Source organism: Sapajus apella, unplaced genomic scaffold (genome assembly GCF_009761245.1).
Source record: "Sapajus apella isolate SASKATOON/1434 unplaced genomic scaffold, GSC_monkey_1.0 scaffold204, whole genome shotgun sequence".
In the NCBI taxonomy this organism is placed as follows: Eukaryota; Metazoa; Chordata; class Mammalia; order Primates; family Cebidae; genus Sapajus; species Sapajus apella.
Genome location: NW_022437144.1, coordinates 53,633 through 79,564, shown reverse-complemented (window position 1 = coordinate 79,564; position 25,932 = coordinate 53,633). Strand labels below are relative to the sequence as shown.

Genomic DNA, 25,932 nt, shown 5'->3' with positions numbered 1-25,932 from the left:
AAAAGGCAGCTGCACAACGGAAACTCATAAATAAAGCCCTAACTACCCGGGACAGAGCACCTGGGGAAAAAAAAGGGGGAGTTTATGAGTTCTGCTGCAGCAGACTTAAACGTAAATGAACAATGGAGATCACAGCTCAGCACTTGAGCTCCTATAAAGGACAGACTGTCTCCTCAAGCAGCTCCCTGACCCCATATATCCAAAGAGTCACCTCATAAAGGAGAGCTCAGACTGACATTTAGCAGGTATCCTTCTGGGACAAAGATAGCAGAAGAAGAAATTGGCAGCAACCCTTACTGTTCTGCAGCCACTGCAGGTGATCGCCAGGCAAGCAGGGCCTGGAGTGGACCTCAGCAGTCCTACAACAGAGGGGCCAGGCTGTTAGAAGGAAAACTAAGAAACAGAAGGAAATAACTTCATCATCAACAAACTGGACGTCCACTCAGAGACCCAATCTGAAAGTCAACAACTTCAAAGATGACAGGTGGTAAAATCCACAAAGATGGGAAGAAACCAGTGCAAAAAGGATGAAAGCATCTGAAACTAGAACGCCTTCCTCCTACAAGGGATCACAGCTCCTCACCAGCAAGGGAACAAGGCTGGATGGAGAATGAGTGTGGTGAATTGACAGAATCAGGCTTCAGAAGGTGGGTAATAAGAAAATTCTGTGAGCTAAAAGAACATGTTCTAACCCAATGCAAAGAAACTAAGAACCTTGAAAAAAGATTTGATGAAATGCTAACGAGAATAGACAACTTAGAGAGGAATATAAGTGAATTGATGGAGCTGAAAAACAAAACACAAGAACTTCATGAAGCATGCACAAGTTTCAACAGCCGAATTGACCAAGCAGAAGAAAGGATATCAGAGGTCAAAGATCAACTCAATGAAATAAAATGAGAAGGCAAGATTAGAGAAAAAAGGGTAAAAATGAATGAACAAAGTCTCCAAGAAATATGGGACTATGTAAAAAGACCTAATCTACGTTTGACAGGTGTACCTGAATGTGACGGAGAGAATGAATCCAAGCTGGAAAACACTCTTCAGGATATTATCCAGGAAAACTTCCCCAACCTAGGAAGGCAGGCCAATATTCAAGTCCAGGAAATACAGAGAACCCCACAAAGATATTCCTCAAGAAGAGCAACCCCAAGGCACATAATTGTCAGATTCACCAGGGTTGAAATGAAGGAGAAAATGCTAAGGGCAGCCAGAGAGAAAGATCGGGTTACCCACAAAGGGAAGCCCGTCAGACTCACAGCAGATCTCTCAGCAGAAACCCTACAAGCCAGAAGAGAGTGGGGGCCAATAATCAATATCCTTAAAGAAAAGAACTTCCAACCCAGAATTTCATATCCAGCCAAATTAAGCTTCATAAGTGAAGGAAAAATAAAATCCTTTGCAAGCAAGCAAGTACTCAGAGATTTTATCACCACCAGGCCTGCTTTACAAGAGCTCATGAAAGAGGCACTAAACATAGAAAGGAACAACCAGTACCAGCCACTCCAAAAACATACCAAATGGTAAAGGGCATCAACACAATGAAGAAAAGAAACTGCATCAACTAACGGGCAAAACAGCCAGCTGGCATCAAAATGGCAGGATCAAATTCACACATAACAATATTAAGCCGAAATGTAAATGGGCTAAATGCCCCAACCAAACAACACAGACTGGCAAATTGGATAAAAAGCCAAAACCCATCGGTGTGCTGTATCCAGGAAACCCATCTCACATGCAAGGATACACAAAGGCTCAAAATAAAGGGATGGAGGAAGATTTACCAAGCAAATGGAGAGCAAAAAAAAAAGCAGGAGTTGCAATTCTCATCTCTGATAAAATAGATTTTAAAGCAACAAAGATCAAAAGAGACAAAGAAGGACATTACATAATGGTAAAAGGATCAATGCAACAAGAAGAGCTAATGATACTAAATATAAATGCACCCAATACAGGAGCACCCAGATACATAAGGCAAGTTCTTAATGACTTACAAAGAGACTTAGACTCCCACACAATAATAGTGGGAGACTTTAACACCCCATTGTCAATATTAGACAGATCAACTAGACAGAAAATTAACAAGGATATAGGAAAGGAGGAAGTCAAATTGTCTCTATTTGCAGACGACATGATTGTATATCTAGAAGACCCCATCATCTCACCCCAAAATCTCCTGAAACTGATAAGCAACTTCAGCAAAGTCTCAGGATACAAAATCAATGTGCAAAAATCACAAGCATTCCTATACACCAATAACAGACTTAAAGAGAGCCAAATGAAGAACGAACTGCCATTAATAATTGCCACAAAGAGAATAAAATACCTAGGAATACAAATAACAAGGAATGTAAAGGACATCTTCAAGGAGAACTACAAGCCACTTCCATGCTCATGGTTAGGAAGAATCAATATCATGAAAATGGCAATGCTGCCCAAAGTAATTTACTGATTCAACACTATCCCCATCAAGCTACCAATGACCGTCTTCACAGAACTGGAAGAAAACACCTTAAACTTCATATGGAACCAAAAGAGAGCCCACATAGCCAAGTCAATTCTAAGCAAAAAGAACAAAGCAGGAGGCATCACAGTACGGGACTTCAAACTATACTACAAGGCTACAGTAATTAAAACAGCATGGTACTGGTACCAAAACAGAGATATAGACCAATGGAACAGAACAGAGGCCTCGGAGGCAACACAACATATCTACAACCATCCAATCTTTGATAAACCTGACAAAAACAAGCGATGGGGAAAAGATTCCCTGTTTAATAAATGGTGTTGGGAAAACTGGCTAGCCATGTTCAGAAAGCAGAAACTGGACCCCTTCCTGACACCTTACGCTAAAATTAACTCCAGATAGATTAAAGACCTAACACCATAAAAACCCTAGAAGAAAATCTAGGCAAAACCATTCAGGACATAGGCGTAGGCAAAGACTTCATGACCAAAACACCAAAAGCATTGGCAACAAAAGCCAAAATAGACAAATGGGACCTAATCAAAGTCCACAGCTTCTGCACAGCAAAAGAAACAGTCATTAGGGTGAATCGGCAATCAATAGAATGGGAAAAAGTTTTTTCAATCTACCCATCTGACAAAGGGTTGATATCCAGAATTTACAAAGAACTAAAACAGATTTACAAGAAAAAAACAAACAAGCCCATTCAAAAGTGGGCAAAGGATATGAACAGACACTTTACAAAAGAAGACATACATGAGGCCAACAAACATATGAAAAAATACTCATCGCCACTGGTCATTAGAGAAATGCAAATCAAAACTACATTGAGATACCATCTCACGCCAGTTAGAATGGTGATCACTAAAAAATCTGGAGACAACAGATGCTGGAGAGGATGTGGAGAAATAGGAACACTTTTACACTGTTGGTGGGAGTGTAAATTAGTTCAACCATTGTGGAAGACAGTATGGCGATTCCTCAAGGACCTAGAAATAGAAATTCCATTTGACCCAGCAATCCCATTACTGGGTATATATCCAAAGCATTATAAATCATTCTACTATAAGGACACGTGCACACGAATGTTCATTGCAGCACTGTTTACAATAGCAAAGGCCTGGAACCAACCCAAATGCCCATCGACGATAGACTGGATAGGGAAAATGTGGCACATATACACCATGGAATATTATGCAGCCATCAAAAACGATGAGTTCTTGTCCTTTGTAGGGACATGAATGGACCTGGAAACCATCATTCTGAGCAAACTGAAACAAGAACAGAAAATCAAACACTGCATGTTCTCACTCATAGGCAGGTGTTGAACAATGAGAACACATGGACACAGGGAGGGGAGCATCACACACTGGGGTCAGTTGGGGGGAAATGGTTTGAGGGACGGTGGGGGGTAGGGAGGTGGGGAGAGATAGCATGGGGAGAAATGCCAGATATAGGTGAAGGGGAGGAAGGCAGCAAATCACACTGCCATGTGTGTACCTATGCAACAATCTTGCATGTTCTTCACATGTACCCCAAAACCTAAAATGCAATAAAAAAAGAAAGAAATTTTAAAATTTCTTGAAATAAATGAAAATGGAAACGTAACATCCCAAAACCTGTGAGATACAGCAAAGGCAGTACTAAGGACGAAGTTTATAGCAATAAATGCCTACATCAAAATAGTAGAAAAATTTGAAATAACCTAATGATGCACCTCAAGGAAAGAACAAGCAGAACCCAAAATTAATAGGAGGAAAAAAATAACAAAGATCAGAGCAGAAACAAGTGAAATTGAGACCAAAAAATACAAAGCATCAACAAAATGAAAAGTTTTTAAAATAAACAAAATTGACAAACCATTAGCCAGACTAAAAATAAAAGACCCAAGTAAACATAATCAGAAACAAAAAAGAGACATTATAACTAATACCATAGAAATACAAAGGATTATTAGAGACTATTATCAATAAGTATATGCCAAGAAATTGGAAAACCTAGAGAAAACAGATAAATTTCTGGACACATACAACCCACCCAGATTGAACCAAGAAGAAATAGAAAACTTGAAAAGACAAATAACAAGCAATGGGATTGAATCAGTAATAAAATGTACTCCAATGAAGAAAAGTCCAGTGATGGATGGCTTCATTGCTGAGTTCCACCAATCTTTTAAAGAACTAAAACTAAACGACTCCAATTAATTGAAGGGAAGGGAATTCTTCCAAACTCACTACAAGGCCAGCAGTACCCTGATGCCAAAACTGACGGACACAACAAGAACAACAAGAAACCCATGGCCAACATCCCTGATAAACAGAGATGCAAAAATCCTCAACAAAATACTATCAAAACAAATCCAACAGCACATCAAAAAGATTATACACCATGATTAACTCTGATCAAGTTGGTACCTTGTACCTTTTTATTGTTGAGTAGTATTCCGCTGCATGAATACAGTGTAATTTGCTTATGCCTTCCTCTGTTGAAGGTTTTTTCAAGTTTTTGGCAATTATGAATAAAGCTGCTATAAACATTTGTGTGCAGATTTTTTGTGAGCATAAGTTTTCACTTCTGTAGGGTAGATTTCTAGGATGACATAGTTGGGTTATAGGGTGGCTGTATGATTAAATTTATAAGAAACTGCCAAACTATTTTCTAAAGTGGGTGTACCACCCTGCGTTCCTACCAGCAATGGCTGTAGAAGCTTTAACATTTTAAAAGGAAACTACCTATAAGAAGACAACTTAGAAAACTTAACGGTTTCTTGAAATCACAGTCACAGGTCACATTCAAGGCCCTAAAAGGCACAATTTACCCTTAAAGTCATAGCCTTAAAGAAAACAAAGGCACATATGGACATACCTGAAGTTTGGTGATGATTTCCTGTTTTGTGAGCTCCACCAACTGGCTATCCTCTACTGCAAAGGCTGGGAAGGAAACCACTGAGAGTAGACTAGCATCAACCTCTTTGGATGTTGAAGCACGGGGCAGTAGTGAATTAAGGATAGACTAAGAAAAGAAGTTAAGTTTATGTAAAGAATGTATTTCTTCTTCCTTTACCACAGTATCTTAGCAACACACGTTATCACTTTTGACTATGTTTGACAGAATAGAAAAGAACATTCTTTATCTATTTTAAGTAAGTTAGTAAAAACCTTAGCATTGTAAAACTAATAATTTTTTTGAAACTTTAGTTTTAAAAAATTTATGTGGAAGAGGACCATTCACAAGAAAATCTAGACATTGCTCAATATTTAGAACTTAGAAAACCAGCAATTTCTAAAAATCATTCCTTGTCTTAATTCTGCTCTTAATACTTCCCTATCCTGATTCTTAACCAATTACTTATGGATAAGGAATACTCTGACATTATTATACCACCCACAGTCCTGTTGCTCCATTAGCAACTATTTAAGAATAAAGTCAAGAGATAATATAGGTGCTGAGAAGCAGGATAGGGAAGGCTCATCTCCTCTGCTTTTGACATATTTTTTTTCTCTGGGAAATTTTGCATTTTTAAAATTGGAGATGAGTTTATTTTCAATAGGACCCCATGGTATCTAATCAGGGTTTAAAGAAAAGAAGAAAATTCCTCATGCCAATGAGAAAAACCTTAATCTTTCAATACAGAGAGTATTCCTAAGCGAAACTGAAAATATATATTTGCCACTTAAAGTCTAATCTCCAAATATCTAACCCTAGAGCCAACCAGGAAAAGAGAATGTTTCAGAAACACTAACAAGAATACTAAAAATCTATCATCTCTTGTTTTCTTTATATATTTAGAAAAGGAGATACTCAGAAAGAGAGACTATATCCCTTTGATATGATAGTGGTGGATAATTTCATATAGTATGGTGGGATTCCTTTATAATCCTAGGCTAGAGAACAGGATTATGATCTGTTTTACAGCCCATGCTATATTAGGCTTATCTCAGTACAGTATGCTTGCCAAAGATATTTTTGGTACATGGTAATTAATCAGATGATGCACTCTCTCTCATTCAGCCCTCCTTAATCTAAAGCTCATGCTTAAATCTAAGTCTGGGCAAGAATAAAATTTATTATTTTCATTTTCCCTAATCTCTTACCTGGCAATGTTGTACTTCATCAGCCAGGACATGGATAACTGATTGGGGCCCACCTTTCACACCAAACAGATCCAGTTCATCTAATGCTTCCAGGGCTGCCTGCGAGGAGCAAGAAAGAAAAGGACAAGTTTAGCATTAGAAAGATATACATTTCTTCTCCCTATATCCCAGTATCTTATCAACACATATGACATCATTTTTTAATATATCTGACAGAATACATAAATATACAGTAACAATCTTTATTCCCAGGACATTCTGAGTTTTTCTTTGTCTCCCATATTGTATCAAAGAAAGTTAAGAAGGAATTTGTAGCACTATCAAGTTAAGCATCATACTTAACCATCATTGTACTCTCTCCTTCAATGAGTTTGACTTCTTTAGAGTCCACATATAAATGAGATATCATGTTTTTTAAAAACATAATTTATTAATTTCTTGCTTTTCTAAATATATTTTCTGATCATAAAAGTAAAACGCACTCCTTATACAATATTTTGAAAACATAGTAAAGTACAGAGGGGGCAAGAAAATCACCCAAAACAACCACTTTTAACATTTTTGACATGTTTTTTATTAGTTTTTTTCTATGTCTATTTGTATACAGTTGAGATCACATCTGGTATCCTATTTTTTACAATTAATAATATAGCATAAGTATCTTTCCATGTTACAAACACTATTTTGGCATAGTATTATCTCATATGGATATAATAAAGTATATTTAGCCATTTACCAATTGTTGGAAATTTGGGTTGCCTTTAATTTTGTGCTATTAGTAACAGAACTTTGATAAACATCTCTTGCTAAATTATAAATTCCTTGAAGTCAGGGATTATGTCTTCATTAACATCTAGCACACAGCATGGGACATGGTAGGCTCTCAATAAAGGTTGTCAAGCTAACAAAATAACTCTTTGTATTCATTTTGAGTTATTTTGTAAGCATTGATTCCCTGAAATAGAATAATTGGGTAAAAAAGTATGAATAACTTTTAAAACGTAATGCTAAACTGCTTTTCTTGCAAGTTGTACCAACATAGCTATCACTAGCAGTATATGACAATACCTTCCTTAATGCAAACAATGTATTATCTTAAAATTTTTTCCTAATGTGATAAAAATGGTATATCTGTTGCATTCACATGCATTAAATTGCTAACAAGATTGAATATTATTTCAAGTATTTATTAGTTATCTTTAATTCCTCAATTAGGAGGCAGACTTGACGTAGTCTTAGGGGTGGAAGTTTTGAAAGTCTTCCCTGAAGAAATGACACCTAAACTGAGACCTATAGGGTAAGTAGAAGTTGGCCAGGCACAAAACACTCATTAATTACTGCCTTAGTATTCCACTCCTTGCCCCCCCCCCAACTCATGTCCTTCTCACATATAAGTACATTCATTCTAACCCCATAGCTCCAATATCTTAACTCATTCCAGCACCAAGGATAAAACTCAAAAGTCCAAAATCTCATCTGTGAATCTGAAATCAAAACAAGATATCAACTTTTAAGATACAATGGTGGTATAAGACAGACATTCCCAAAGACAGGAATAGGCAAAAAGAAAGGAGTAACAGGCTTAAAGCAAGTCTTAAACTGAGCATGGCAGACATTAAATCTGAAAGCTGAAGAATAATTTCTTTTGACTCCATGATTGGGTAGGGGTTGGGTCTCTAAGGTCTCAGGCAGCCCTGCCCCTATGGCTTTGTTGGGTGCAGGCAGACCTTGCTTGCTGCCAGTGAACCTACAGTTCTGGCATTCCGGTAGTGGTCCTGCCCTAATGGGAACTCTCTGTGGCAGCTGCAACCCCATGTTTCTGCTTGAGTGTTGCTCGAGCGGGGGCTGCCTGTGGTGGTTCCATCCCTCTGAGGAGTCTCTGCCTGGGCCCATAAGCTGTTTGATATATCCTTTGAGATCCAGGTGGAAGTTGTCATGCTTCCGTAGTTCTTACACCCTGTGGGCCTGCAGAATTAACACAACATGGATACCTTCAAGGTTTATCACTTAGACCTTTTGGGGTGGTGGCACAAGCTAAGTGAGTGCTGCAGCAGGGGTGCAGGGAGTAGAGTCCCAAGGCAGTTCTGGGCACAGCCCATAAAGAACACCCCAGGCTTATCCCCTGAAACTATTCTGCCCTCCTAAGCCTTTGGACCTGTGATGGAAAAGGCAGCATCTAAGATCTCTGAAATGCCTTTAGGGTCTTTCTTCCATTGTCTTGAGGAATAGCACCTGGCTCCCCTTCATCATGCTGGCAAGTCCAAGGTCAAGGGGTCCCATCTGGTGAGGGCTTCTGGCTGGTAGAAACTCTGCAGAGTCCTGAGGTGGAATGGGGTATCATATGATGAGGGAGCCTGAGTGTGCTAGCTCAAGTGTCTCTTCCTTTTCTTATAAAGCCACCAGACCCATTCCCATGATCACCCACTAATCCATTAATCCATGAATGGATTAATGCATTCATGAGGGAAGAACCCACATGATCCAGTCACAGCTTAAAGGTTCCACCTCTCAATACTGCTACATTGGGAATTAAGTTTCAATATGAATTTTGGTGAGGGGGGTGGCCACAAACATTCAAGTCAGCAATTACAAAAGGAAAATAGAAAATTTATAGTGGAGAAACCTGGCAGATATCACTTTAGTGAAGTCATAAAAAATAACATCAACAGTAATGGGACAAATTTACATCATGTGCTTCCTGATGATAAAGTAAGGACACAGACTCACCTCTGTGGTATTCTTCCCAAAAACACATAACCTAAATGTAATTGTGAGGAAATATCACATGAAATCAAATCAAGGAACATTCTATAAAATAACTGGCCTGTACTCTTTAAAAATGCTAAGATCATGAAAGACAAGTAAAGACTGAGGCACTGTTCCAGACTCAAGAAACCTAAAGAGACATTACAGTTAAATGTAATATGTTATCTTAGACTGGATCCTGGATCACAAGATTTTTTTTTTTTTTTGGCTATACATCACATTATTGGGACAACTAAATAAATTCGAATGGGCTATGTCAATTAAGATGGCAGTATAATGCCAGTGTTCATTTCCTGATTTTGATGCTTATACCATGGTTATAAAAGAGTCTTTGAAGAAATCCACACTGAAATATTTAGGAGTAATGGAGCATCATGTCTGCAATATACTGTCTACTGGTTCGAAAAAAATAATTGTGTATGTGTGTTGTGTTTAATCAGAGAAAAAGATAAAGCAAATATTAATAAGTGGGGAACTTGGGTGAAGGGTACTACATAGGAATTATTTGTAAAATTATTGTAACTTTAAGTCAGAAATGATTACAAAATAAAAAGTAAAAAAATTTAAGTGGTAAAACACTTTAAATCAAATATACAAAAATACTGATAATATCCAGTTAGTGAGGGTTTGAGAAAAATGGCAAAAAAGCTCTATATGTAAACTTGTAATAATAAGTACCAGTGCAAAAAGAAATAGATTGTAATAACATGTTCTTAATGTTTGTTTCCAACAGTATTTCTCTGTCAAACACTTTTATTCACAAAAGAAATAGCTGTTGATAAAAACAAAAGAAAAATGACATCTATGGTATATAATGGCATATATCCATCATATGAGGATGGGGAAATGTAAACTAATAGAAATTTATTTGAAGGGCAATTTTAAAGTATATATCCCTTAATCTAAGGGTTCCACTTTTAGGAGTTTTTCCCATAAAAATGTTTGTGTAAATTTACCTAGGTGTATGTACAAGGATCTTCACTAAAGCATTTTCTGGAATATTAAAAAATAAAGACCATTCTGTCAATGGAACAATTATTAAATACTGTATAGCAGCTGAAAAGAATGAACTAAATTTGTCTGCATGAAATGACATGGAAGGATGTTTGATTACATTGTTCAGTGCACTATAAGATTGTTAGACCGGTCATGGTGGCTCACGCCTGTAATCCCAGCACTGTAGGAGGCCGGGTGGGTGGATCACCTGAGGTGAGGAGTTCAAGACCAGCCTGGCTAACATGGCAAAACCCTGTCTCTATTAAAAATACAAAACAATTAGCTGGGTGTGGTGGCAGAGGCCTGTAGTCCCAGCTACTCAGAAGGCTGAGGCAGGAGAATCTCTTGAACCCAGAAGTGGAGGTTGCAGTGAGCCAAGATCACACCACTACACTCCAGCCTGGGCGACAGAGCAAGACTCAATCTCCAAAAAAAAAAAAAAAAAAAAGATTGTTGAATGAAAAAATCAGGTTATATAGAAGTAGGTATAGTACGAACTCAAAAATATCTATACTACTTGGGTAATTTAAAATACATTAAATATGTAAAAATTTTACCAAGGGATAAATATTTTATAGGCACAAAGTTCCATATATATTTACCAATTCAATTGTATAAATTATGTAAATCAAATTTTCTATAATCTTATTTCTGCATGTGTCATGGCTGAGCAGTATTTTTGTTAAATTATTTCCTTATAATTGTTTCTGTTTTACCTTGTGTTTCTAATATGTCTGTATTAATTAAAACTATATTCTAGAACAGACATTCTCATTATGAGTTGTGCCTTTTAAAATTCTATTGTAGGCCAGTTACAGTGGCTCATGCCTGTAATCCCAGCACTTTGGGAGGCCAAGGTGGGCAGATCACGAGATCAGCAGTTCAAGAACAGCCTGGCCAACATGGTGAAACCCTGTCTCTACTAAAAATACAAAAAAAAATTAGCTGGGTGTGGTGGTGCACGCCTGTAATCCCAGCTACTCCGGAGGCTGAGGCAGGAGAATCGCTTGAACCCGGAAAGTGGAGGTGGCAGTGAGCTGAGATTGTGGTGCTGCACTCCAGCCTGGATGACGGGGTGACACTGCATCTCAAAATAATAATAACAAAAATTAATAAAATAAAATAAAATTTGGTTGTGACTCCCTTTGTCGTCTTTGTTCCATGTAATATTTTTTACTTTGAATTCTACTTCATTTGACATTCACATAGTCACCCTAGCTCTTTTTTATGTTTGTCAGACTGTATTTTGCTCATCCTTCTGTTGTTAATCTTTCTGTTTCATTTTGTTATATTAGAGCTCTTATAGACAGCATATATTGGCTCTCCTTTTATTTTTAAAAATCAATCTATGCCTTTACATATTAGTAGGGGAGACTAAGTCATGCATATTTCTCATAATGGGTACGTTTGATCCTATTTCTGCTATCGTATTGTATGCCTTCTTGCTGTTTCCAGAGAAGAGTGGGTAGGATGAAAAGGTAGAGCCAAGTTGAACAGTAATGCTGCTGCTGCTGCTGCTGCTGCTGCTGATGATGATGATTTTGGGGGATGCAGGAGAATAAAGAGGATAAAGGATTGGGTGACGGTTCCTTGATATAAAGCTTGGTCAACTGGTAAATGGAAAAAATAAAAGCCTTCTTTTGCTTGTTTTTGTAATGTTAGAGATGATAAATTTAGTTTAAGTCCTTTCAAGTCCTTATAGGATATAGTATAAGTAGAGACATGCCACAAAAACAGTTGGATATCAAATCTGCAGCTTATGAAAGTTTTCATCTACATATCCACAGTTCTACAGGAAAATCTGAACTTTGCCTGTGTAAAATAATAATTAATTTGATTATGGTCCACACTCACATTAAGTTTTATCTATGACAAACGGACAGCATACTTCCTTTTCCCATACTTAGTATAAGCAAGAAAGGAAAATTACCTTTGCCATTCCAACTGAACTGGCATTCAATTCTGAGATCCCTTGGTTGGTCTTGTCTCCACGTTCCCATATCCCGAAGTCCTGACATAAAGTAACCAATATACCGTTAGCAAGTCATAACTACTAAACACTTTCTAGATGCACAACCCTTGAATAAAAGACATTAGGAGTAACTAATTTGCCATACATATGTATACCCACAATGCTTATTGAGGAGATGCCAATGAGTTGGGTGGTCCCTGTAGCTACTTTGCCAGTAGCTTTAAATTCTACTGGGGCCTCCAAGCAGTTGGGAGACTCCTCAACAGTTAATCAGGAAGGCTAAGAACTGTAACTCAGTCTATCTGGAGAGGTTTTTCTCAAAATTTTTCATTTAATCAAATATCCAGTAGATCTGGAAGATGGAGCCTAAATAGCAGCCCAATATTTTATCTTAAATGTTCATTCTCATTTTACTCTCTTTTGGCACTGACAATGTACCATGCACTAACTTGCACATTTTACATTATTATCTTCCTTAATCCTTACATTTTATAGATGATGAAACTGATGATGCAAAGAGAAGTTAAGTGACTCACTCAAAGTCACACGGCTAATAAGTGACAGAGCCAGGATTAGAGTCCAAGTAATCTTCCTCCAAAGCCTACCCTTTTAGCCAGAGCTCTATAAATCCCCTCAATCATATAACTTTTAAAATTACTTTAAAAAACTTTTTATTTTGGAATAACTTTAGGCTTATAGAAAAGTTGCAAAAATACTACAAAAAGTTCCCATATGCCTTTCACTTAGCTTCCCCTAATATTAACATCTAACATAAACTTAGTTAAAGTTAAGAAATTAACATTGGCACAATACTATTAACCAAACTATCAACTTTATTTGGATTTTACCACTTTTTCCACCAATGGCTTTTTTACATTTCAGGATCCAATCCCGAATTTCATGCTGCATTCATTATGTTTCCTTAAGTCTCTTCCAATCAATGACAGTTCCTCAAGTCTTATCTTTTGTGACCTTGATACTTTTTGAAGATTAGTAATCAGGTATTTAGTAGATCTCCCTCAAGTTGGGTTTGCTTAATGTTTTCTCATGATTAGACTGAGGTTATGCATTTGGGGCAAGAATATGTATTACAGACATTATTATGCTGTGTCCTTCTCAGTGCATCGTAGCAGGGATATATGACGCTGATACATCTTATTACTGGTGATATTAACCTTCATCACTTGATTAATGTGATATCTGCTAGGTTTCTCAATTCTACTGTTACTAATTTTTCCTTTGTAATTAATAAATATATTGAGAGAGATACTTTAGGACTATGCAAATATCTTGTTCCTCTCAAACATTAACCCACCAATTCAGCAACCACTGATGGATTTTGCCAGAAACAATTACAGCTAGTGCTCGACTTACGACCACGATTGGTTCCGACAGACCGGTCGTAACAGGATTTGGTCGTAAGTTGAGTAGGCTATATGTACAGTACTGTGAAATGATGTTATAAAAATCTTTAAGTCATATTTTATCATAATTTTCTTTCATTATTGTTATATATCATAATTTTCTTTGTTCATTTTATGCCATTTGTATCATCTCTACACCATTTTGTTTCTTATTTTTACATTCATCAGGTTTAAGTAAAACACTGCATTACCAGTACAACTGGTTTAATATTTGCAAAATATACAAAATTACAAAATACAGGTGCATACAAAAATACAAAATACAGGTGTAAAAAATACCATAGGAAACATTTTCCCAATTGCAAAACATATCAAACTATATAAACATGTACGAAACATTTTATTGGCCGCTGGTGCTTGGCTGCGGATCGTTGATGTCGTCATCTGAGGCAGCAGTTGGGGTTACCGGAGTTGGTTTTTTCATAAACATGGTGAGCTTTGTCTGAATTGTATGTTTCTTTTTTTCTTCATAAATTTCACGTTACGGACAAAACACATCATGCGCCATCTGTTCAATCCCTGCAAATCATTTGATGTTTGGGTCCATTGCTTCGAAATGTGTAAGAAGTTTATTGGGAGGGGTTTGATGAAAAATATCCAAGACACAAAACACAAATTGCTGTACCGAGTCTGGGATAGCAGTTGAAATGGTGCACGCGGAGATGGTAGTGCTGCCGGAAGCTGGTCCACACTGTCGTACGCCCAACTGGGCAACGTTTGCGCTGCCAGACGCAGAGCAGTCGTGGCTAGCGATTGTGGTCGTAAAGTCGAATGGTCGTAAGTTGCATAGGTTGTAAGTCGATCAATACCTGTACAGTGGTGCTTTAATGGTGATTTTCTAGTTCTCTTCGTTACTCCTACAGCAATTAGTTGCAATTCCTCTCTAAGGAAGAGCTGTCCCTTCTCTCCCATTTATTTTTTTTATTTATTCAGTTGTTTATATTGCTATTAACTTACAGATATTAAGGTTTTCTCTGGTTTATAATAAAACACTATCACTATTTATTTTGTTGTTCAAACTGTTCCAGCTTTGGTCATTGGGTATTCTGTCAGGTTGGGTCCTGTGACTGTTTGACATGGCTTATTCCTTTTTGACCATGGCTGAGCATGGTAGGTCCTGCCTGCAATCCCAGAAATTTAGGAGGCTGGGGTTGGAGGATTACTTGAGCCCAGGAGTTAGAGACCAGCCTGGGCAACATAGTAAGACTCTGTCTCTACAAATTTGTTTTAATTAGCCAGGCATGATGATGCATGTCTGTGTTCCAACTACCAGGGAGGATGAAGTGGAAAGATAGCTTGAGTCCTGGAGGTCGAAGCTGCAGTAAGCCATGACTGTGCCACTGCATTCTAGCCTGGGCAACAAAGAGAGGCCCTGTCTCTAACAAAACAAAACGCTCCCTTTTTGAACATTTCTTCACTTTTCAGCACTGAAAGATGCTCCAATCTTATCTCATATTTTCCCTGGCATAGCCCTGGAACCTACCACTTCCATAGAATTCCTGTTTATTTCATCAGAAAATGATAGTCAGAATCCAAGACCTGGGCGCTGGGTATGCTCATTATCACTGAGGTGTCATTGCTTCTAGGCCCTCCCATTGAATGGAACTTGGAAACAGACATGTACACACATGTCTATGTGCATGTACACACACACACACACACACACACACACGCGCACGCACACACACACATACCCTCCCACACACATCTCTATATCTACCTTTAATTACTTTTCATGCCAAATCTCTGAGTTAAAGTGAAGTTTCAGGAAGGTAAGCCATATTTAACCCATGGCTGGCCTTACCTGTCCCAAAATCCAGCTCCATTCTAGTTTGTGCAGCAAAGGTTAGAGTTATGAGAATAAAAAAGTATCATTAATTCTACTGTTATAAACATTGGATGTAATGGAGAGGCCAAAAAACCCTAACTTCTGCACTGAACCACAGCAATCCTGTGGTATCAGAAGCAAGGCCATCAGTCAGCAAATAATGTCTGCTTGTATAAAATTGTCTATGTTAGATTTGTGCTTCTGGTGAAAATGGAGTAACAGGTTCCAGACTTACCCTCCCCCCTGCAACAACTAAAAAACTATTTATAACATAATGGTTTTCAATACAATGAAGATCCCACAATGAAGGACAGTGATTTCTGAGAAAGGGCAGCACATAGGATGAGTCCAATGACTGTCCCAGCTTACTGTTGCAAGAGTTTCCAGGTCACCACAAAGGGAGGAGAAAACTAAACAGAGCCTGGCAGACTCCCTGAGTTGAGGAAATGGAGCTGAGAGTACAGAGACACCAAGGTAACCATAATTTGCAAGACAGATTAACAGAGAAGAGAGAGCTACACAGAGAACCACAGAAATCTGCAGAGGACCCCCCTCAAATATTCAGCAGAACAATGAAAAATGCATGTAAGGGAGAAAGTACTTGAGGCTAGGGAAAGAACCAACGAAGAGAATTAGATGAAAAAAATACCCAGTGCTCACACAGGACAAGAAATAGTGCCTGTTCCAACAAGCCAGACTATAAAACTTCATAATTCAGGAGCTTGGGGTAGAGTATTCAGAATGATCTAACCTATGTAGTGGGGGATAATTAGCCCCAGACTAGACATGACTCTGGACTCACATAAAACATTTTAAAAGTAATAAAGGATTAAACTGTTTCAACTAGATTAACTAGATCCCTGAACAAAGCTCTGGAATATTTACAGAAATACAACCATATCTAGGATGCAACAAGATTCATGATGTCTTTCATCTGGTAAAAAATTACTAAGCATGCAAAGAAGCAGGAAAACACAGCCCATAATGAGACAAATCAATCAACTGAAACCAACCTGGAACTGACACAGATGGTAGAATACTCAGACAGGGACATTAAAGCATGTATTATAATTGTATTCCACACATTCAGAAAGTTCAGTAGATACATGGAAGATAGAAAAATAAACTCAAAATCAACTTTTAGTGATAAAACTATATCTGAGCTGAAAAGTACATTGGGTGGGATTAGTGACAAACTAGGCATTGCAAATAAAAAGATTAGTGAAGTCGAAGGCATTGTAATAGAAGCTATCCAAAATGGAACACAAAGGGAAAAAAGAATTTGAAAAACTAAACAGTACATCTGTGAGCTGTGGGACAACATAACACAGCCTAATACACATGTTACTGAATACCTGAAGGAAGGGGGGACAACATAAAAACAATAAGAAGAAATTATTGCTGAAAACTTTTAATGAAAACTATATATGCACAGATCCATGGAGCTAAACAGACCCTAAACAGAAGAAATATGAAGGAAATTACACCAAGAGATATTATAATCAAAGTGTTTAAAGTCAGTAATAAGAGAAACTGTTTTTCTGAGACTGAGTTTCAATTTTGTTGCCCAGGCTGGAGTGCAATGGCACAATCTCAGCTTATCACAACCTCGGCCTCCCAAGTTAAAGCAATTTTGCCGCCTCGGCCTCCAGAGTAGCTGGGATTACAGGCATGCGCTACCATGCCTAGCTAATTTTGTATTTTTAGTAGAGACGGGGTTTCTCCACGTTGGTCAGGCTGGTCTCGAACTCCCAACCTCAGGTGATCCGCCCACCTCAGCCTCCCAATGTGCAGGGATGACAGGCATGAGCCACTGTGCCAGGCCATAAAAAAAAAAAAAAAAACTTTTTAAAGCAGACAGCGGGGAAAGGCACATTTATGTAGAGGAACAAAGATAAGGTTGTCAACAAATTTGTCGTCAGAAACAATAAAGGCAAGAAGACAGTGGAGCAACATTTTTAAAGTACTGAAAGACAAAAATATCTGCCATCATAAAATTTTACACCTAGTGAAAATATTTTTCAAATATGAAGATGAAATAAAGATTTCTTAAAAAAAAAAGATTTCTTCAGGCATACAAAAGCTGAAATAATTCATCACTAGAAGAATGATGAAATGTTAAAGGAAGTTTTTCAAGCAAAAGGAAATGATACCAGTTAGAAATCTGAATCTACATGAAGGGCAACATAGCAGAAACTTGTCTCTACAAAAAATACAAAAATTAGCTGGGTGTGGTGATGTGTGCTTGTAGTCCCAGCTACTCAGGAGTCTGAGGTGGAAGGATCACCTGACCCTGGGAGTTTGAGGCTGCAGTGAGCCATGACCGTGCCACTGCACTCCAGCCTGGGTGACAGACCAAAACAGAAACAGGAATGGAAACACTGCAAAGGGGCAGGCAGAGAAAATATCTTTGGTGGTATGTCTCCAGTATTGTCCTGGAGTAATTGACTGCATTTACATACTCAACGAATAATAATAACTTTTGTACTTTTACGGAGGTATAACTGATATACAAAAAAATGCACATATTTAAAGTGTACAACTTGATTAATTTTGATACATATTTACATGCATGAAACTATGATCACAATAATGAATATTTGTAAAATTTCCCAAAGTCTTCTCATGCTCTTCTGTAATTCATCTCTCCCTCTGCTCCTGTCCTAAGGCCGTGATAGATCTGTGTTCTGTCACTATAGGTTTCTAGAATTTTATGTGAGTGGAATCATACAGTCTGTACATTTTTTGTCTGACTTCTTTCACTAAGCATAATGCCTTTGAGATTCACATGCTGATGCATGAATCAACAGTTCATTCCTTTCTATTGATGAGTAGTATTCCATTTTATGGATATACCACAATTTGTTTATCCATTTACTTGCTGATAGATATATGGGTTATTTCCAGTTTGGGAGATTATGAATAAAGTTTCAATGAACAACAACAAAAAACTGTCTATGTTAGACTGAAGAAGAAAAAACACATTACTGTATAGTGTCTAACTTAATATTTTATACAGAGAAGATGTTAAATATATTATAATTTAATAGAAATCTACCTCATATGGTAGTTGTAAGGAAAAATAACTTGTTTGTATTATAAACACTGGATCAACACCTACAGATGATATTAAAAACATGATTAAATTTTATTTCTACATAGCTAACTGACCCAGAATACAGTCTAGCTATCTTGCTTTCAAGACCTTATATCATTAAAATAAGACCACAATTTAGCCTAGATTGCCAAATACATACCACGAGATATCACAAAGTTAGAAAGGAATGAAAGCACAGCATCTTGACCCTCTTGTCTTTGTAATCCTCTTGAGGAGAAGGCATAGGATGACAGGTCTTAGTAAAGAAAGAGGCTAAAGACAGTTTCTGCCAGAAGCCTTTTAGGTCAGTTCACTATGAGCAGTAGCATTAAGAAAACAACTGAGTTGCCCAGTATTTCGAAAACAAAAACATCATATGTCAAAAATCCATTCCAAAATGAGTACTTACAGCAGTTTTATATGCAGCTTCAATGTAAAACACAAGGTTCTGTATGAAGTTAACTTCATCCAGGCTGTGGATGATATGGAGTCCTGAGGGAAAAGGGAATAAAGATACAGAGCTGGTAAATTATCACTATAAGCTTTACAGGCAGCCATAGTGACTAAGTGACCTCACTACTCCCAAGTAATCCTATTCCTGCTTAGGAACAATGGAAGGCACTCTGATCTTAAACTACGAAAACAAGACCACAAACAAGTCCTAGGCTAGTCTCCAATGAAGTGAGATATGAGCATATTTCAACATGGAAGAATTTTAACTGTTGTTTATAGATTTTACCAAAAAGTAAAATCTGATTCTATAGGTAACTAATTTATAATATGCTTAAATGTACAAACCTAAGCATTTGGGGGAAAAAAGACAAATATTTCAAAAATGAGATGGAAGGGCTCTAAATACTAAGCAAGACATAGATAAAATTATGATTTTAAGGAGGACTTAAATTGCATTTTTAAGTAAAAATGATAATTATTCTGAATGTAAGCCATACAAATACATTATAGGTTATATACAGAGTGTTTTACATGAATTATCCATTTAATTTTTACCACAACCCTAAGAGGTAAGCACCTCTATTTTCTCCATGAGGCTTAAAGGAGTTAAAAATTTGTCTACGGTCATGTAACTAACAAATAGTGGAACCAGGACCCAATTGACGATTTCAGTTTCATTTCAGAGAATGCTGAATGCAGTTTCATTAGGAGGTAAGATTCTATACTGCCTCTTCATATGTAGAATATGATCCATTTTTGCTTAAAAACTCCTCTCTTTATGCCTCCTCCCTCAAACATATAGAACTACAAAAATATATACCAGGAGGATGTTAGTTAATAGCAGTTTTCTTTAGTGGTGAGATTCAAGGTAGTTTTATTTTATCTTTTCTGGACATCTTTGCAATTTTACAGTATTCTACAAGAAACAGTTGCTACTTTTGTAATTTAAAAAGTTATATTAAAAAGCAAAATTATAATAAATCAGAAAACTGCAGGATATATTTCATAACATTTTATACAAAATTACTAAATCCTGAGCACTAAAACTTTTTATACATGTAAAATTTACTAAGCAATTAACTTTTAATATACCTCTTTTATGACAATAAATATTACTGTGTACATATTATCTAAATATTTTGTTTAGACTACTTGATTCTAAACTAAGAAATCATTTCAGAAGTTAAAAATCAGGAAGCTAATTTTTCCTTTCCAGTCTCTATGACAAGCAGGAAGAAGTAGTGAACATCATCAGGCTAGCTATAGAGACTAAACTTTTAAGCCTCTCATATTTTTCTGGTGGAGGTTATTCTATCTAAACAAAAATTTTTTTATCCACATTTGTCACAAAAACAGATGTGCTGGTTTAATGGAAATGAGTACATGTGCCAGCTATGCAATAGTGTTATAGTCAGAAAAAAACAAGAATTTCCATTTTGCTTGACAGTGGGCATTTGTAGAGCAATTAGATCTAGGTGAAAAAAGGTCCTTAAAAGGGCTTGAGAATAGAAAAGTACTCTCACATTCTTAGAAGCATGATGTAAAATGATTGTCAAATGTTTCTTAATGTCAGCTTTCAAATGAACTCCACTGTGAATGTCCTGAACACCCATGCCAGTTCAGAAAGAATTCTTAGAACTAACACACTCTTCATAAGTCAGCCCTTAGTAATACTCTTTCATGAAAAAAAATCAAACTGTACCAAAGGGTAACCAGTGGGTCTTCCTCCTCCTAACCAGAACATCACCTTTACCACTGTCAAATCTCTCTGGAAGAAACCTGTTTTATCAGTTTCTTCTGTATCCTTTCAGAGACATATTATGCATGTACAAACATTACACAAAGGGTAGTATTGTATATTACACTGCAGTTTGCTTTTTCATATATAAATAATTTGGAGATAATTTCAAATACATTTGTCTCAATTTTTTTTTAATGGCTACAGAACATTTCACTGAATGGCTACTCATCTAACCATTTTCCTACTGAAGGCCATTTAGGTTCTATCAAATCTTTCTTTTATCACTACAATGTTGCAATGAGTATTTGTGTAAATATATCTTTATGCATATATGCCAGTATATCAGGGCAGATTCTTTGAATGGCCGACCCAAAGATTTATGCATATTATTTTCCAATGTTTTATTATGAACATTTTCAAACAAACAGAAAAAATGAAAGAATTTTACAAGGGACCCTGTATACTCACCCTCTGGATTCTACCATTAACATTTTAGTATACTTTGTTCATCACACATCTATCCATCTTCCTTTTTGATGCATTTCAGAGTAAGCTGCAGATATCCGTATACTTCCCTCTAAATAATTCATCATGTATATTAAATTTTGATCATCTCCAAGTTATTCTTCAAAGAAATTCTACAGTTTATATATCAACACTGACTGCCTGTTTCCCTACATCTTTGCAAACACAGGCTTTAATAAAAATTTTTAATATTTGTCTCACTTTAATGAATAACAAATAGAACCTCCTTGTAGTTTAATGTCCAGTTTTTTATTATGAGTAAGGTTGTGAGTCTTTTCATATATTTATAAGCCACCTGTATTTCGTATTTCTTTTCCTATTAACAGTTTGGTCATGTCCTTCAGATTTTCACTGAATTGCTGGTCTTCCTGACATACATATACCAGTCTTGGTGCATGAATGGTCTTGCTATACATATGTTGGTATATTTATGGTCTTGGTGTATATATATATATATATATATGTGTGTGTGTGTGTGTGTGTGTGTGTGTGTATTCATATATATGCCATCTGTATAACATTAAGCCTCATTCTCTCTCATTTTTAAAAACAACTTTATTAAGATGCATAAAAAGTATGCATAAGAAGTATATATTCAATGGTTTTTAGTGTATGCACAGTTGTACGACCATCACCATAATCAATTTTAGAACATTTCCATTGCTCCAAAAAGAAATCCTGTAACCATTAGCATTCACCATACACATATATGTATGTACCAGAAAGACCAGCAATTCAATAGAAATCAGAGGCTGAGAGAAGGCAGAGGTATGAAACTGGCCTTACTCATCTCTTAGATTTGTATCACAGCTATACTATACAAATGCCACATATTTCTACTACTTACGTCCTTTTGCTCATAATCTCCATCTAAATGGTCTTCCCCTCCTTTCCATATGTTGACATCTCATTGTTCTTTCAAAGCCCAGCTCAAATGCTATCTTCTCTGTGATGCTGTCATTGATTTGATTCCCCTCTTCTGTGGTTCACACAAACATATTGTGTGTGTGTGTGTGTGTGTGTGTGTGTGTGTGTATTTGATCAGCATTAAACATTTTTTTAAAACTTTTCTTTTTTCTATTATTGATATTTTAACAAATATTAAGGAAATTAGTCTCTTGCACATCATATGTGTTACAAGTATTTTTGCTAGTTTGTTTGAATTTTGACTTTGTTTGTAGTATTTTTTATTATCAGAAACTTTTATAAAATAGTTTTATCCCATGAATGTTTCTAAAACTTTTATGGGTTTACTTTTCACATCTAAATCTTTGATCTATTAACAGATATTTTAAATCATGGAACTGTGTAACTTTATAATTAAAAAGAACTATATGATCGGTATCATCAGACTGCAAACTCCTCCTGATCCATGGCTCTGCCAAAATAGCACCCATAGAACAGGGAAGCTGCAGAAGCAAAGTGTATTTTTTCTTGTAGCAGTAATGACATTAACTTCTTGGAAAGAGGAAGGAAAAGAGAAGAGATGATAGTGACATGGGACATCAGCTTCATAGCTTTATCTTGTCATTTTTGTGTGCCAATGTGATTGAGCAGAGGCAGAGAAGGCGAAAGTGTGAAATTGGTCTTATTCATCTCTTAGACTTGTATCACAGCTATACCATACAAATGCCACACATTTCTACCATTTATATCCCTTTGCTCATTATATTCTCCATTTAAATGGCCTTCTTCTATCCACATCTTGAAATCCTACTGTTCTTTCAAGGCTCAACTCAAACGCTATCTCCTCTGTGAGGCTATCATTGATTCTCCTCTTGTGATTCACAGGATTTTATTTTTCTCACTTTTATTCACTTATTTTTTTACTTGGTATTACAGACAAATGTGTACTTGAATTTTAAGGAAAGAACTATATCTTATTTACATCTGCATCTTCTAAAAGTATCTCATATAGCCACTAAAAGTATCTCGCATAGTATTATGAATGGTATTAAACACTATTGAGCAGTAGATGTTTGAAAATTTATTAAGTGATTTTAAACACTTCTGTTAACCACAGGAAAGGGACCAGTCTCTTGAGGCAAGGTCATAAATGCAGGACCTCTGGATCCTGTCCCTCCTGTAGAACCGAGATACTGCTTGTTGAACAAAGAATGCAGAGTTGAGTACACATAAAATGAGATAGGGCTGGATTAGGCCAAAGGTAACAGCACTATATAAATCATACTAAGGCATACAGGGCTCCAGAAATGGAGCTGAATCAGTGGTCTATTGCACTTATATTTTGCACTCATCTGTATAACATTAAGCCTCTTTCTCTCATTTTTAGAAACAACATTATAGAGATAAATAAAAAGTATGCATAAGAAGTATATATTCAATGGTTTTTAGTGTATGCAGTGGTGCGACCATCACTACAATCAATTTTAGAACATTTTCATCACTCCAAAAAGAAATCCTGTACCCCTTAGCAGTCACTCCCCATTTCCCTTATATAGTTGTCCCCCAGCCTAAGTAATCACTAATCTACTTCCTGTCTCTATGATTTGCCTTAATTGACATTCACATAAATAGAATCATACAATATGTGGTCTTTTATGTCTGGGTATTTTCACTTAGCATAATATTTTCAAGGTTTGTCAGTCTTGTGGCATATATCAGTAATTCATTTTTTATTGCCCCAAATATTTCATCTTCAGAGGTAGCAGTAACATAAAAAAAAGTAAAAAAAAAAAAATTCCATTGTGCAGATGTATCATTTTATTTATCCAATTATCAGTTGATAAACATTTGGGTTCTTTTTGCTTATGGCTATCATAAGTAATGCTGCTATAAACATTCATGCATAAGCTTTTGAGTAAACATATGTTTTCATTTTTCTTGGGTATATATCTACTTAGGAGTGAAACTGCTAGATCATATGGTAACTCTATGTTAAGCCTTTTAAGGAACTACCAGACTGTTTTCCAAAGCAGTTGCACCATTTTATATTTCCACCAGCAGTGTATGAGGGTTCCAATTCTTCCACATCCTCAGCAACACTTATTATCTGCCTTTTTGATTACAGTCATCCTGATGGGTGTGAAGTGGTATCTCATTGTGGTTTGGGCCTGCCTGCATTTCTTTTGAAATTAATGATCTTCAGTATCCTTTCATGTACTTATTGGTTATCTGAACATTTTTTTTGAGGAATGTCAATTCAGATTCTCTGACCATTTTTAATTAGGTTATTTATTTTTTGTATTAAGTTCTGTTCTTTATTTTAGATACCTTATCAGATATATGATTTGCAAATATTTTCTTCTATACTATTGGCTGCTTTATTACTTTCCTGATTGGGCCCTTTGAAGCACAAAAGTTCTTAATTTCAATACATTCCAGTTTATCTATTTTTTTGTTTAGTAGCTTATGCCTTTGGTGCCATATCTAAGAGGCTTCTTCCTAACCCAACATCAGAAACATTTACTTCTATATTTTTCTCTGTTTGTTGTGTACTGAATTGTGTCCTCCCCACAAAAATTCATATGTTGAAGCCCAAACCCCTAATATGACCACATTTGGAGATAGGGATTTCAAGGAGATAATTAAGAAGATAAATGAGGTCATGAGGGCGACCCTAACCTGATAGGGCTGCTGTCCTTATAAAAAGAGGAAGCACACCAGGAGTGCACGCTCCAGAAAAGGCCATGTAAAAACACAGGGAGGGTAGCTATCTGCAAGCCAAGATGAGGGGCCTCACCAGAAACCAACCCTGCCAGTCTTGATCTTGGACTTCCAGCCTCCAGAACTGTGAGAAAATAAATTTCTGTTGTTTAAGCCACCCATTATGTGGTATTTTGTTGTGGCAGAATAATATAGTGTTTTATAGTTTTCCCTCTTACATTTAGGTCTACAATTTATTTTGAGTTAATTTTTTTTTAAATTTACTTTTTTTTCTTTATCTTTTTTTGAGATGGAGTCTCATTCTGTCGCCCAGGCTGGAGTGCAATGGCATAATCTCAGCTCACTGCAACCTCTACCTCTTGAGTTCAAGCGATTCTCCCGCCTCAGCCTCTGGAGTAGCTGGAATTACAGGTGCACACCACCATGCCCAGCTAAGTTTTGTATTTTTAGTAGAGACGGACAGGGTTAAGCCATGTTGGCCAGGCTAGTCTCTAACTCCTGACCTCAAGTGATCCTCCTGCCTCGGCCTCCCAAAGTGCTGGGATTACAGGCGTGAGCCACCACTCCTGGCCTTGAGTTAATTTTTATATATGGTGTGAAGAAGAAGTCCAATTTTATTATTTTGCATGTGGACATACAGTTGTCTCAGCACCATTTGTTGAAGAGACTCTTCTTTCCCCATTGAATTATCTTGGCACCCCTGTCAAAAATCAACTTAACATAATGTGATGGGTTATTTCTAACCCCTCAACTGTATTCCAAAAAGCTACATGTCTATATTTATTCCAGTACATGTACTGTTTTAATTAATGTAGCTTTGTAGTAAGTTTTGAAATTGGGAAGTTTGAGTCCTCCAACTTTCTTCTATTTTAAGATTGTTTTAGCTATTCTGGGTCCTTTAAATTTCCGTATAAATTTTAGAATCAGTCTGTCTATTTCTGC

The 25,932-nt window shown here is 36.6% G+C and overlaps 1 protein-coding gene across 7 annotated transcripts in view; it reads right to left on the bottom strand.

The window, feature by feature from the left end:
• Positions 1-25,932, bottom strand: part of PHKA1 (phosphorylase kinase regulatory subunit alpha 1) — a 120,215-nt gene that overhangs the window by 77,369 nt on the left and 16,914 nt on the right. For all 7 annotated transcript variants that reach the window (XM_032270150.1, XM_032270155.1, XM_032270156.1 and 4 more), the window contains exons 5-8: positions 19,054-19,136; positions 12,254-12,334; positions 6,562-6,660; positions 5,333-5,479 (exon numbers count right to left, since the gene is read on the bottom strand). In XM_032270150.1, coding sequence (XP_032126041.1) covers positions 5,333-5,479; positions 6,562-6,660; positions 12,254-12,334; positions 19,054-19,136 — 410 coding nt within the window. The remainder of the gene's footprint in view (positions 1-5,332; positions 5,480-6,561; positions 6,661-12,253; positions 12,335-19,053; positions 19,137-25,932) is intronic.